This window comes from Channa argus, chromosome 7, assembly GCF_033026475.1.
Source record: "Channa argus isolate prfri chromosome 7, Channa argus male v1.0, whole genome shotgun sequence".
Lineage (NCBI taxonomy): Eukaryota > Metazoa > Chordata > Actinopteri > Anabantiformes > Channidae > Channa > Channa argus.
This window is the reverse complement of record NC_090203.1, coordinates 1,685,270-1,700,566: the sequence shown is the minus strand read 5'-3', so window position 1 is coordinate 1,700,566 and position 15,297 is coordinate 1,685,270. Positions and strand designations below refer to the sequence as shown.

The 15,297-nt window shown below is 43.6% G+C and overlaps 1 protein-coding gene across 1 annotated transcript; it reads right to left on the bottom strand.

Moving 5' to 3' along the window:
- Positions 1-693: 693 nt before the first annotated feature.
- Positions 694-2,503, bottom strand: gbp (glycogen synthase kinase binding protein). Its single transcript, XM_067509288.1, has one exon. It carries the CDS (start codon positions 2,376-2,378, stop codon positions 1,857-1,859), a length of 522 nt encoding a protein of 173 aa, XP_067365389.1. The 5' UTR covers positions 2,379-2,503; the 3' UTR covers positions 694-1,856.
- Positions 2,504-15,297: the final 12,794 nt, after the last annotated feature.

The window sequence follows — 15,297 nt, the reverse complement described above, 5'->3', positions numbered from 1 at the left end:
ACACTCGAACAGCAGTATTTTACACACAGTTAAGTTTTTTTACCTTTCTTACCATAGTTCATGAGTCAAGCATGTTTTTCCCTGTGTATGAGATGTGTGATAATATAACCTGTCTTGCCTAAAAAAAAAAGATTTTAACATGCTAAATGATATTTTAAAGAAATTTAGAATGCTATAGCAGTAGTACTCGTTGGGTTGTGACAGCTGGTATCGATCGAGTGTATCAGCTCTCAGGTGAGATTGTTCAGTGTCAACCTGTGAATTGGGTCTGAAAAAAAGTTGGGATCATTTTTAAGCCAGAAACCAAAAGAAAAAACGTTGGCAGCTCCCTGTGCTTTGCCACAGCTGCTCTGATAGAGGATGACACACAAACACACCCTCAGTAACCAAGCAGCAACAGCAGAGGGAGCCGCCTTAAACAATGTGTAGGACCTTGAGGGGCTGGCAGTGCAGCCAAGCCACCAGAGCAAAACATGTTTTTCCCCGCTGGTTTCATGCCTGCTTGCTGGGATCGAGCAGGATGGGAGGGGGGTATTTATAGGCGGATAACAAGCGTGTGTCCTTCAACATCACGTTGGCCACACTTGCAGGTCCAAAGGAAGCAGAGGAGGAGGGGGACACATTTTAGATACAAACACGTAGGACAAGTCAAACACAGAGAAGCTTTGGTAAAGACTGCAACTAAACTCAGGGTTTGAAAAAACAAAACTGCGTTTATTAAGACAACAACAAAAAAAAAAAGCCCTGAAAACTCAGGAACATTATCAGATACTTCGTTACGAAGTGGACGTGGTGATTCTTCTTTACACAGATAAGAAACATAACTAACAGAACTCCTTTTGCTGGAATTCCAAAAAGGTGAAAGCACCACAAAAGTGTTGTCATGTGACGGTCGACCCCCCGCCCCCACCCTAGCATTACAAATAGTTACACACAACACCCAAAGCCCTGTGGGAAAGGGGCATGATTTTCCTCCCTTTCTCCCACCATGCCCCCCACTTCTGTGTCAGTGTTCCCCTTTGGAAAAAATGTTTTAAAAGAAAAACGTGGAGCTGCCGTAGACAGAGGTGCAGCGTGTTGTCCTGAGAACTAATCATGAGCCATTTAAAGGCTAAAACACCAGCACTGTTTCGATGATTTCCTAGATTTGATTTGGTTGAACCAGTGAAATGAGCAGAGGACACACTACACTGCCCCAAAGTGAAATGAGGATAAAAGGAGGGGGCCCATCCTCTCTTCTCCACACAGCATTAGTCTGTAAACAAAATAAAACTTCTACCCCTCATAACGACAGTCCAGCCATGAGCAGACCCCCCTCCCCTCCCCCTCCCCCCCCCCAGAAACACACGAACAAGTCAGAGGTAAATAAAAACATGAATTAACTTCCTGCTCGCAGTGACTCAACCACTCACCACCGAGAAAAGCTAAAGCCCCATTGTTCAGAAAAGGCAGGAGTCACATCTTCACAGAACTACACAGAAAGATACTCGGCGTCATGTTGATGTTCTCTTTACATCTGAACAGTCTTTAAAATGGGAAAAATTCCCACTGTAGCTAATGACACGATGTCTGGGGACTCGAACTTGCAGTGAACCTCTGACCCACAAGGACACATTCAAACATAAACAACACGGTTCATTAGCCGAGTGGCTAGCGAGGCTAACTGCTAGCTAGTGTAGCGTAACATCCGTTACAGACAAACCGATGAAAATGGATGAAAATTAGAAAACATAGCTACCAGTTCTGTATTTATTGTTCTAAACTGTCCATGTGTAGAATAGTCTCAGTTTTGTGTTCAGTCCCAGGGGGGAGAAAAGGCTGCGATGGAAACCCCCATCCCCGGTTCGTCCGTTACGTTATGAGCACGGTACATTGTCCACCGCCTTGGGGAAGTCTCCACAGTCTGCGGCGGAAAACTGCAGCCTCCTCACGGCCTCCTTGATGAGATTCCCCGATAAAATTAACTCCTGGAGAAGCCGGTGTGGATCGTCCTCCTCCACGTTGATTCTCTTTTTGTTCCACGGTTTGATTTGGTCCCACTCCTGGTCGCCGTTAGACCCGGGGATGTGATACGGGCTTGCCCTGCTGCTACCCCGTTGTCCCCGTTGGTTCCGGAGCCGCATACAGCAGCCTTTATGCTTCTGCAGTGTAGATCCGGTGCTGCCGCTGATGAGAGCCGCCGGCTTGACCCCACCGGCGCTGCTGCCGGTGAGTCCGTGCAGACAGGACATGGACACGGACACCGTCTTCTGGTGGCCGCCGCTATTGTTGTGGAGCTGCAGGGCTTCGCCGATTTTTGTCACCAACGCGTCCACTTCTTTGGAGTCAACGGTGACGGACTGCTCCAGAAAGATGTAGTTTTCCTTACGACAGGGCATCGTGGCGGATATCGGCCGTGTTTCTGCGTGGATTCTCCGTGTTTTTGTTCAGGGGTTGTATGAGAGCCGCCGGGCCGCTGCTCGCTCTCACCACGCCGCTCGGCAGGAACCAACAGCCCACTGTTGATTTGTAAACAATGGATGACGCGTGTTGGACGCTACCATTTTCTCTGCGAGGGGGTGTGGGAGTACTGTACATCCAAATCAATCGCACTGACATTTACTGTTCGCGCAACGATTGACCAGAAGAACAAGTTATTAATTTTAACACATTATTTAAAGAAAGTGTAGGCCAGCGGTTTAAATGTAACGCACGATTACAACTTTACACCGGGGCTAATTTCACGCACCGACCGGACCACGTTTCCCTTTTGGTTCGCTCCCTCCAAATGGCCATTACATAACATAACTGTCTGCTGCTGTCTATCCCGGCAAAACAAACAAAGCATCGTTATTTTATCTAGCAAAATTATACATTCACATAAAACGACCTCTAATTTAACTTCTCAACGTGCTTCCAAACAATCACGTGTCAAAAAGCACTGGTTAAAACAATATGTGCTGCAAATGATCAGAATATGTTGTGTAACCAGTTTTCAGTGTTGCACCAAAATCTGTGACCTATTATCAGACAGTTCTGTGACCCAATAACAATTGCAGCTATATTTCTACATCATATGCCCTTTATACATACTTTGTTTTCATAGTAGTTAATATAAAATGGTTCCATTATAGTTTGTAGACATAATCACGTTTGATTTCTATGAAAATGAGGCCAGTCACAGAATGTATACAACCATCTCTGTACAGTATCTACATGTCACATGTTGATGTTTAGTTCTATGGCTTTATGTTTTCATGCAAATGCTCAAGTATCACATAATTTGATGAGACACAGGTTTCATTTCACTCTTTTCAAATACTACAAAGACCAAAAAGCTGAAGTTGCCACATCATGTCAAATACTGGGTGTAACATCTTGATTAAAGTAATGTTTGATGATTCACATTTAGTTCTTGTCAGCGTACATTGATGCAGATGAAATAATTGGCTGCGAGTGTGATGTTTATGCACATGGATCTGCCCCTGGCATCCATCGCGCGCATGGTGACAATAGGGAGGAGGGAGGGCGTGCGTCTGAGGGAGAACACGGTGTACATTTCTGTTTCTGAGAAACAGCAGCGGCGCTAAACCTGATGCTCCAGTCAAAGAGAGAGTTATCATGGCCATAAAAGGAGCTACTATCACTGCCACCACGTGGTACGTGAGCCAATCACAGGGCCCGGCTGAGGTTTCCTGTGTGTCTCAATGGTAGCAGCAGGAGTCCAGTCATACTGGAATCTAGTGAGGTTTTGGCAGTTAGAAGACGTGCTCAAAGATGAAACCAAAGATAAACTGTCGCCACTTCCTGTGGCATTAAAAACAGTACTTAGGTTATTTTAAACTCGATCCAAGTCACACTACACTCTTTGCAAAGGTTTTATAAGTGAGGATGTTGTTATGGATCATTACCTGCATTGGAAGTGCAACAAGCCTAAATGAAGCCAATATTTGCTGTGTCGACCCCAGGTCTTTAAAGCAGCACTAGTTCTCTTCATTATAGTTTCACAGTTTTTCAGGTATTTGGTTGATAGGTTGTTACAAACATCTCAGAAGACCTGCCACTGTCCCTCTGTGGGTTTAATCTGTCCCTTCATGTAATCCCAGACCAACTCTGCTGGGGCCTCACCATCTTTTGCAGCACTCATTGTTCTTCGTGTTCCAGCAGATAATTAGTATTTCGTTGGTATGTTTGGGCTCATTGTTGTACTGCAGAATCAGCCTGCGACCAATCAGATGCCTCCCTGATTATACTGATGATGGAGTTTTCACAGTACGTACTGTTCATTTCAGCACATCTAAAGTGAGATTACACATGCCACATACCTGTGAAATGAGTTTTACTTCTGTTATCTGTGATTGTGTGTCTCTGCTTGCTGGTTGCACTATTGGTGGTAAATAACAATACCTGCTAGGGTGAGAACAAAGACAGCACTGGACGGCAAAGTAAGATATTAAGTCGTGAATGAAATTTAGAGGAGTCAGTTTCATAATTTGCATAAAGCAGTTTGGGCATTTTGACAGAGGATGTCCTCTGTCGTAAACAGGTATTGTTGTTCGTTAAATGACTTAAATACTTCTGTTCCCTGTCCAGGTCACTGGAGATTTGCTGTTTGTTCCTACCAGCAGTCACGGTTTTCCTCCAACTACACTCAGTTCCTAACTTCAACAAAGCAAAATGTGCATAAACCAAAGCAAATATTACCCATAATAGTGACAGATCCTGAAGCAGCACCCTCAAATATGTTTCAGAAAGTGACAACAAAATGATTTGCTTTATTGGTTTGTTCAGATGACTGGTTGAGTTGAGCTGATTGAGGCTTTATACAGCGTGTTTTGCTCATTGTTCCTTCTCTTGGATGCTTGACCTTCACCGAGTGATGTGTGCTCGAAGTTTGGACACTGGGAGGATGTGGAGGTGAAGAAGTTGTGGCATTAATCACCAACCAATCCTGGTCAAATATGCCATTTACAGTACACAAGTGTGATGTGGAAACCTCGAGCTTCCGGGTCATGTGTGAGCTATGGGTGATTTGAAGAGAAGCAGGCAAATATCATCTCACTCTTCACATAAACAAGACAGTCTAGAAAAGTCAGTAAGCCACTTGAGTCACGCTTTAAACCTTAGCCCATCCCTCAGGTCCGGCCTCCATTGCTTAACAACACAGGGAAGCGAGCTGGCATAAAACTGGGTTACACACTTCCTCATTCCTTCGTGTCTTCCTGTACATGAGTCATCGTGATGATAAACAGCTCTGTGAATACAATTCCTGTTTGTGTGCAACAGCAGCTGCAGCTCTCTCACACGTTGCCGGATCCGACTGCCACACCGGGAACGCTCGGCGTGACCTCATCCTCTGGCTTTGTTTAAGTCTGTGTGAGACCTACTGAGATCCTTCAGTGTGTGACACACAAACAGCAAAGCACGTTGTAGAAAACGCGGCTCTGATGGTCCCTGTAGTCGTGGAAGGATTAGGCAGAAATGAGCCCCCCAGGATTCCATATAGGGACTGAAAGAGACAAAAAACTACAGATGACTATAGCTGAGGTTTTCATGTTGTTCACAATCCATTTGTATCTTTTCAATGATGTTTAAGCCACTTCTGCCTTTATTAAAGGCAGCACACAGGAAACATAGGAGAGAGGGGGGTTTGACAATCGAAGGACCTGAGCTGGATTTAATGGCAGGACGCTGTGGTTATGTGGCATGTGTCTTAACCATTAGGCTGTGAGAGGAGGTCAAATTGAATCTGTCTATTTTGCATCATTGTTTGTCTCTGGGAGATATATAACTTTTTCATGGGCCTTTTGTGTCAGTGTTCATCATGACGTGTCACCTTTTCCCCCCATTTTCATCCGTCTGTGGTAATTTTTCTTTTTCACTGATTTTTCCTTCATGTCCATGTTGTGATAGACATGCATTTGTGTCTTTGGGTTCATTTTTGGCCATTGTCTCTCTTTTGTCTGTTTGTACTCAGTTTGTGTTTATTTTTGTGGCTTGGCTTTTCGTGGCCGTATTCGTTTCTTGTTTTCCATCTCTTTGTGGCCATTTTTGTGTCTTTTAACCGAGCTCCTTTATACTCACTTCACACAGAGGCTCTGGCCCCGGACCCCCTGACCTCTCGGGCCTCTGGATTCATTCAGTTAAGCACCCATGCCTGTAGGCAGCCTGGGGTGAGGCCGGTTCCTAAACTGGTCCCACTTCAGCCTGTCACACTCCCGGCTTTAGATGAGCTCTGCATTTAAATGCAGAGTCTAAATAAAGAGGCAAACTGTGAACCTCTCAGTCCTGGGACCTGCAGACCAACAATAACCCCCCCAGTGGTGTTGAAATACAAACTACAAAGATTACAGAGCTCTGATACTGCTATTTCAGAGTTTGATGATATTTTAGGCATTGCCTGATGATGTTCAACATATCCCCTGAACAGAAGAGCATACAGCTCCATTTTTGACCAAAACCTCCTAAAACACAATGAGAGCATTGTTGCAGTGGTTGGCATGTTCTTGAACACACACAGTTTAGTTTACTCCACCTCGGTCCCACACACACCGTCCTGCTGCACCTTGTTGGTCTGCAGGAATTTGATGGCAGAAAGAAACAGTCTCCTCCTCAGGAAAAGACACTGACTGTGAACTTTTCTAAACTTTATTACAAAGTCCCAGAGGTTTGTGGAGCTGTCAGGCACTGTGACTAATGTGGACTGTGCATCCTTAATTTTACTTCCCCTTTGTTGCTGCAGATCCTTTAAACTTTCCATTTTGTGCTTGTTGTTTTGACTGCACTGCCGAACGGGCCAGGGTGCCGCTGAAGGCGCCGGCCGAGCTGAATGGAGAGCGAGCAAGAAAGAAAACAGGCCTTTCAGCCACAGGATCAACTTTGCTAGCAGTTGGAGGGCTTCCAGGCTCAGCTCGGGTTCACCGAGTTTGTCTCCTCCATTCACACACAGAGAGACGCCTTTTTTTTTAAATATATCTCCTCCCCCTCCTGCCTCCCTCCCTCTCTCCTTCTCTCTCTCTCTAAAAGGAATGTGAGGTAGTTGCACATGGCAGGAAGTAATATCAAAGGGTTTATTTGTTGCTGTGCTGTGAGCCTGCAGGCTGTGGGGGGATGTGCTCTAAACATACACAGAAACATGATCACAGCCTCAATTGTCAACTGATTAGAAAAGTACATGTTCCTGAATGTGACCGTCTGAGCAGTGAAAGGTTAAAGATTCCCAGAAGAGATGGATCTGTTTGTATTTATACCTTTGGATTTTATTATTTTCCAAAAAGCTCTCAATGATCCTTATGCCTTATTTTGTTGGCCCTTTTGTCGCAAAGACCTCAGCACAAATCTTGTTTTTTAAAGCAAACACCTGTTACAAGAGGTCACGAGTCAACAGAAAAGGTGAATTCATCAAGTCAGACTATGTTCTGTAGAATAGTTTTGGCTTATTTGATTAGAGACTCCAACAGACTCCAATCAGACATCAGGACAAACATAAAGAAACACACACATTCGGACCAGAGCACTCGAAGAGCAGCTTCTGTGGAGCCACTCGCATATTTCCCATTTCAAGTTGTTCTGGTCTGTCTTTCATGCTGTAGTTTTAAACTCTTTTTAACGCAGTGACCTAATGTAAGAAGAAGGATGAGGTGTCATACGCTCAGAATAAGAGGCAACACTTTGCGTTCGACTCTTTCCTGTTTCAATGTGATGCTGCCTCCGTGCACACATGCAGCTCTATGAAAGAAAAGGTGCTGAATCTAATCTCATCCCACACCATCAGCTCGCTAACGCGAGCGATTCAGCTGGACGCTGTGCTGCACTGTTGGATCATTGGATCAACATTTTACTGTTTGATGTTCAGCCTCAATGCATTTGCCACTTGTCCATTGGTTATTTTATACTGGCGAAGGTGCCGAAGCCAATGTCATTTTGTGAGAACTGTGGGGTTCAGCTTGGACAGGACACCGGCCTGTCTCAGGGCTGACACACAGAGACAAAGAGACACGATCGCGTTCCCACTAACAGGCAGTTAACCTAACATGGCTGTTTTTGGCCTGTGAGGTAACAGTGCCGAGCTTAACAAAACATAAAAAAAAACATAAAAAAATGTCGAAAAATGCATTTGCATTTGCTGTTAGTTTAGCACAAAGGACCACGAGCCCCTGGAACAGTGGGAGGTGTGTTTGCAGCTGGATTCCTCTTCCTGTTCAGTCAGCCCTCACATTTTCTAATGATGATGTCATTAAAGGAAGAAGGGTTCTGGGATGTGAGGACACTGAGAAAAGGACAAACTTCAACCTTCAACATCAACAAATATATTAGTCACAGTTTACACATCAACTTTCTGCTTCAACTGTGACCTGCTTAGTTTACAGTGAGGGGCTCAGATATTAATACATGTTAGTTATTAACTAGTCAGAAACATGATTTGAATGAATGCAAATGCTGCAAAGTTCAACGGACGAATCCCATACACGAGAACATACGAGGTGATTCAGAGGTTAAACACTCACACAAACGAATTGTTAGTGTTTCTCACTTTATTTTGTTTCGAATTGAACCCACTTTTCTTTCCTACGTGGACGAACTAAGACTTAAATCCAATTTCATGATGGTTCACACTGAACCCTCGCCATGTTCTCAAGTTACATAACCCAACGCGTCTTTACTTCGAGCAAACTGTAACCTGCACCATGTGCTCCTGTGTGTGTGAACACGAGTTCACGAGGAGGGAAAAGGCACATATCTCTGCACCCCGAGGCATTGTGGGATTGATAAACAGAGATTAGGCTGTGACAGATTGTAAAACTCCTGCTGGGGCACAGCAACCTCATGTTACTGATTGTGTGAATGTACAGACAAGCTGCAGTGCTGACTGCACTTACATAACTGTGTGTGTGTGTGTGTGTGTGTGTGTTTATACACATGGATGGTGGATCATGTTCATAGTGAGCACACATCCACCAGTTTTTTGTGGTTTGAAGTGTGACCTTTGTTTCTCACTAACATGCTTCTTCTGCGGCGCTGACATCATCCTCTGTCCTTCTGCAGCAGATTAAACGTGTGAGCACACAGACACACGACTTTATTTTAAACTGAATAAAAAATAACGACATTTGAAGAGTAAAGGAAGCGGAAATAGACCAAATAAGAGGATTAAAAATGGTAAAACTTTAGCGTCTTTTCATGCTGCTTCACATTTATTCTGTTTCTCTCAACCTAACAGATTCCAGACGTTTGCACTATAGTGTTTTATTCCCATTTCGTCAGAATAGTTACTTCATAGCTCAATTAAAGATTAAATGAAGCACAAAAATCAAATTATTGCTTATATGTTATAGCAATGTAATAATAAACAGGTTACTAGAACAATATGGAATTTGACACTAAAGAATGAGGTCATTCTGCAATTCAAACTTTTGTTTTTACTATATATAACAAATAATCAAACTGAAAAATATGTGTCCATGTCAATATTTAATGAGCTTCGAGCACATTCTGCTTATTCGTCTGCTGTCATATTGTAACTGCACAGTGTCAAACCTAAAGAAATGATACTTTACATTTCACAAAACAGAACCTGGTTTTATTGTTTAAACGTCCTTTTTCACTGAATTAATTTATTGATGTGAAAAACATGAATTTACACCTGTGTCTGTGTTGCTGACTTATCAGTTGAAAAAAGCTCCGACCAACACAAACAGACCTGTTTCCCTGTAGAGCCATTAGTTCCTAGCACTGGCGTCCCTCCAGGGACACGTTTGATTGTTGCACCACAGAGCAACAACATGACCAGACAAACTCCTTCCTCCTTTGAGGAGGGTGTTTGCGATCGGTGACTCGCATCTTTGTGTTCTCTTTGTTAGAGGTGGATGCAACATGTGATGCAACCTCCATTATCCAACTGTTGTTTGCAGAGGAGTTGAGGTGCAGGCGGATGTTTGTGTGACATCTGGGGCAGAAGCAGATGAAATGTAGTCACATAAACTCAGCACACAGACAAACAAAGATCTTCAGGCATCTTCTACAGTTCTCCTGTTAAGGGTTGTGGTGCTGGAGCCTTTCCCAGGTGTGACTGGGCGCGAGGCGGGGAACACCCTGGACAGGCTGACACTGGGGGACAGACAATCATTCAGTGCTCACATTCACACCTATGTGCAATTAAAAGCCACCGTCTGCATGTTTTTGGACTGAGAGAAAACCTGGAGCTGCGTGTGGAGTAATCCAAGCAGCCCCCCCAGCCAGACTTAGAGTCTGAACCAGGACTCGCCCAAATGCATGATGAGGCCTGCACATGAGTCCAGAGGTGATACAGTCCAGGTCTGTTCCTGGAGTTGGGTCCCTACAGAGTGCAGGGGGTTCAGACGTGTGAATGATGGGTCAGACGGAGTTTTGGTGAATCTGCCAGCTGCAGCTGTGTGAGTCCAGAACCATGCTGAACCATGAGCCATGCTGCTCGTGTCACAGCTGGGCCGGGTCCATGTAAACAATGTGGACGAAAGGTAAGGGACGGCAGGTTGACCATGTCCAACTTAGAGACACATTCAGATGGCTCATTGCCGCAGAAAGGATGAACTAACTTTAAATTCTGTTCGTGTAGCTTAGATTAGGACACATCAGTGCTGGCTGAAAAAACAGCCTTGTTATAGGACACTTTGCCCTGGAAGTGTGTGATAATCTGGATTATGGTTCAGTTTGCACTTTTATCTTTAGGTTCACTGTTAGTCTGTGGCAGTTCAGCAGTAACCTCCTATAAACCCTCATTAGTTAATGCTCTTGGATAAATTGTCAATATCAGACACCTGAAACCTGACTGGGACTCGGATTACAGATCCTCTGGACACTGACATGATGTAGAACTGCAGTATCCATCTTCATAAAAGCCTGCTCACGTTGGACGCGAGCTGCACGTCTGAACACATCCACAGTTTGATGGACTTGAGGGGAAGTCGACTGTTACAGACTGATCTGATAGAACAAGCAGCAGTTGCTTCTTGTTTAAACACCAGTGTGAGACGTGTGGTTTGGCTTTATCTACCACTCTCACAGCGTAGTGTTTACAGCGGGACACGGACACACCCTCTGCCGTCGCCACTATTCAGGATTCACTGCAGAAAAATGACATTTTATTCCCTTATTATATGACAGTGAAAGTGATTACTGGCCTGTGAAAGGTTCTTTCTTTTATTTCTGTGTCTGTAGTTTGAACGTGATCCTCTTAAATGAAGGATCAAAGCTGGTTAACACAGTGCAGAGTGACTTTTAGACACGATCAAGGTCCTGAAGTGCAAATATTCCAGTAAAAAACCCAAACTAATCATCTCCATCACAAGATCCAGCCTCATATTAACTAAACAACGTGTCACAAGGACTCACCCAACCCCCGAATGTTTCATTAAGACATAATGTCCTAACATGATTATGTCTTTATTATCGCTTATCTTTTTGTATGTGATGACTCGGCATTTTCTTTTTAACTGTCTTTTGATTGCAGTAAAGTTATTGCAGTCAAAGTAATTTGAGTCCTGAATGAAGCACGAGGCAGTAAAATAAACTCGTGGACATAAATATTTTTCTCACTCTTACAGGATATTTGATCCGTCTTTCTCTGATAGTCTGTCGTCAAAACACTGAACTCGAATCTGACAAGTAACCTGGGAGATTATATACTCACACACACACACACACACACACACACACACACACACACCCTGTTGTGCTCGAGCTCCTTTTGCGTGTGTGGGTGTGTTATTGCATTCAGCCTCTTACCGTCTAAGTGTCTCTGCAGGAGGTCGAGCTCACAAACAGCAGCTTTTCCTGAAAAACAGCACAAACACAAAACTAACTACAGACCATGTTGGAGAATGAGATAATGTGAGAGTAAAAAGATTTCAAAGTAAAGGACACTTTGTATCCAACTGATATTTGCTCCAGAAAAATATAATATTTGCAAATATCTATTTATTTTTGAAGGAAATTCTAATATAATACAGAAATCATTCCCACTGATGGCAGGAAAATTGCTTGGCCATGTCACATCTGTGGAAATAATAATAAAGTGCAATGGAGAGAATATGAAGGCAGAATAACATTAATAAGTGGACATGTCACACTGTCCAAAAACAAATGGTAAATGTTAGGTTACATATCTCAGTTAGAATAATTATTCAGATTGTTTTCTGTAGTTTGGATCCAACATGACAATAAAAAGAGAATTCACACAAATGTGAAGTTCACTTCAATGACAACCCTGCTGTGGTTTAGTCTCACAGTAACGTCTTCATTAGGAGACAGGGGACAGGGTCAGCTGTGTTTGTGCTGCAGAACCAAGGTCTGAGTGTTTACACTGCTTTCCAAGGATTCACTGATCCCTGTGTTATTATCTGTGTGTGTGTGTGTGTGTGTGTGTGTGTGTGTGTGTTAGGTACAGCAGATCAGGGTCACAGCAGGGTGGGGTTTGTTGCTATGAAATAAAAACAGAAAGCCTTGACATTAAGCAGCTACTATCACAGCCAATCAGACGTGTCTTTGTTTATGTGTGTGTGTGTGTGTGTGTGTGTGTGTGTGTGTGTGTGTGTGTGTGTGTGTGTGTGTGTGTGTGTGTCTGGGAAGCAAAGAAAAACAGATAAAGTGAGAGAGACAGTAACGCTCCCTGCAGGATCTGACACGCTCTGTTTTTTCTTTCTGAACTAATCTCCTATGTATTTTTATGAAACCAAGGAGGATTTTGTGTTTGCAAACCAACTTTATTTGCTAAAATGTGTTTCTGTTTGTATGTGTATGGAGACGGACGGCGATGCTGGATTAACAGTTGAGCCATTTCCATGACAACTGAGCAAATCAATATGACAAGCTGTGATAAAAAGTTGACTTTGAATGAATGGAAACACAGGTCAGGTGGCTTTTGGACACGTAGCAACAGGACCCACTGCGGCATCTTCTCAGGGCAGATGGCTCCATAATTCACTCTGGCTTTTCGCCCTCCTTGTTTTCGCTCGGGTTGTAACTTGACTTGAGTCTGTTCGAGGACTTGTTGCATCCGCACATCGTTTCTGTGTGTATTAACCTGCTGCTCTGAATTTGTCAACGGTCTAATTCAGTTCACAGCTCTTCTGCTCATTTCCATCGGCCTGGTGTTGACTTCACTGTGATGAATGATGGACAGGACGCTTACGTCTATTTTCATGCTGCAGTTTACAGTGCAGATCACTTTGTTCACCACAGAATCTCAAAGACTGAACAGTATAAAACGAGCTGCATTATCCTTGATTCCCCATTTCAGTCTAAACCCCTCATAAGACTTCTCAGTAATATTTCAATCCCCCTCACTCATCCACATGTCCCACTGACATCAGTCTGTACATACAGACCCAACGAACACGGTTTGGCCAGTAGCAGTGGCCTTTACGCCAGTCGTGTAGAAGAGAGCGTAAAATTTCATACTTTCCAACCCACTTTGTGTCTCAAAAAGTCGGCTGCTAACAAACAGACGGAGGAGAACACACAGACTCATCACTACTTTAGTGTCAGATTTGAACACGTGACATCCTGAAAGTAATGTAAGCATCTAACGGACGTTGTTCTGCTACTGTGTGAAATAGCACATAGTTGTTGAAAGGAAATATAGAAACAGACTAGTATCAAAAGATGTTTTTTGTGATCTACAGATAGAAGATGGTCTTGAACAGTAGTGAAGACTTAGCTACGAATTTACTGTTTAATCCATCTGATGATGTTTTATAACACGGCCTCCATGTGGAGGAACTTTACTCTTAAATGTCCTTAATAAAACAAGATGAACTATGATTAAAGCAGCAGCTGCTGCTGTAAGTCAGTCTTTAACAGGTTGTCGTGGATAAAACAGCAGTTCACCATAAATAAATCGACACAACAGAAAAACGGAATAAATTCCCAGTAAAAATAAGCTGAAATTTGAAAGTGTGTTTAAAAGATGTGGAAGTTTGTTTGCACTGACGTCTGGTTCCTGATTCCTCAAGTTCTTTACATTGTGGTTTGAAACTGGAGAAGCTTGAATCCACCTGATGAAATGTCCCCAAACCAGTTCACACACAGGCCCCTTTAGGGTCTGAGCCTCCTGGAGAGACACCTGCATGTAATCCACCTTTAAAGGGTCCTGGTTAAAGTACACTGAACTCTCAGGCCTGTTTTTGTTCAAAAGTGAAAATGAAACCAACTCGAAACTGTTGTTTACACTGTACTTTGTCTTCTTCTTCTTCTTAAATTGTATGAATACACACTGATCCTACACTTTATTCCTAACACACATAAAGATGATTTTAATATTTTAAATGTATCTAAATCAAAATCTATTATTTCCTCCCAGAACATGCAGAGGGTACAGTGGTGATGATGATGATGATGATGATGATGCAGAAACATTCCCAGGAGCTGTTTATCAACTCTGAACTTCCAACGAATTATAGTTTAATAAAGGCGTCTTCACTGATTTAGTGTCTTTTCATCAACGTAAAATAAAATGTGTTATTTATTCAGAATCGTGTCTCTGCAGTAAACGATTTACTCCCTAACTACTTGTTGTTGCAGGTCAGTGGATCAGAGCATTAAATGCCACGCGAATATTGTGAAGTCAGCGATATCAGTCCATGTCCTGCAGCTCATTTCAGCGTCTCTGACCTGCTGCTCTGTTTGCTGGTTGGTGGATGATCCACTTGTGGCAGTCAGTTACTATTTCTGAGAACAGCTCGCCCCCTCCCCCTCCTCCTCCTCCTCCCTCTCTAGTCTCTCTCTCGGTAATGAAGCCCACAGGCTCCGTGTTGTTGTTGTTGTTGTTGTTGTTGTTGAGTCTGGAAGAGAGAACACGTGGTCCAGAGAGAGACAGAGGGAGCTGGAGGAGGAGAGTCCGAGGGAAAAAAAACAATAGTAGCAGCTGGTGATCTACAATCACAAGACGCTGCTACACATGTGTGGGGAGGTGGGGGCTTCTAACACCCATTGGTTGACAGCAGAATGATCCAGCAGCACACCAGGCAGTCGTCCCCCAGCTAATAAAACTTTGTTGATGTTACTAGAGATGTGGGATTTCCAGCTCCGCCCCTCTGATAGAGGATATAAAGTTCCCTGATGCAGAATAAACCGCCACAAACATGACTTTGTTCCAAGCTGTTTCGATATTTTAAACCTTCAGCAGCTGCTGCAGCCGAGCCTTCGTGCGCCGACCATGTATGGTTGTGAGTGGCACTGTAACGTGTTTTATGGCTCTGATGGGTGTTTATCCTCATCAGAACTGCGCTGATGAGTCCAAGACGCATTTCTCCTCCTGATTCAGCATTAACAGCGTTTGTT

Excerpts from the sequence above, each read along its gene's own strand:
- gbp (XM_067509288.1), bottom strand. The coding sequence starts at position 2,378 with ATGCCCTGTCGTAAGGAAAACTACATCTTTCTGGAGCAGTCCGTCACC.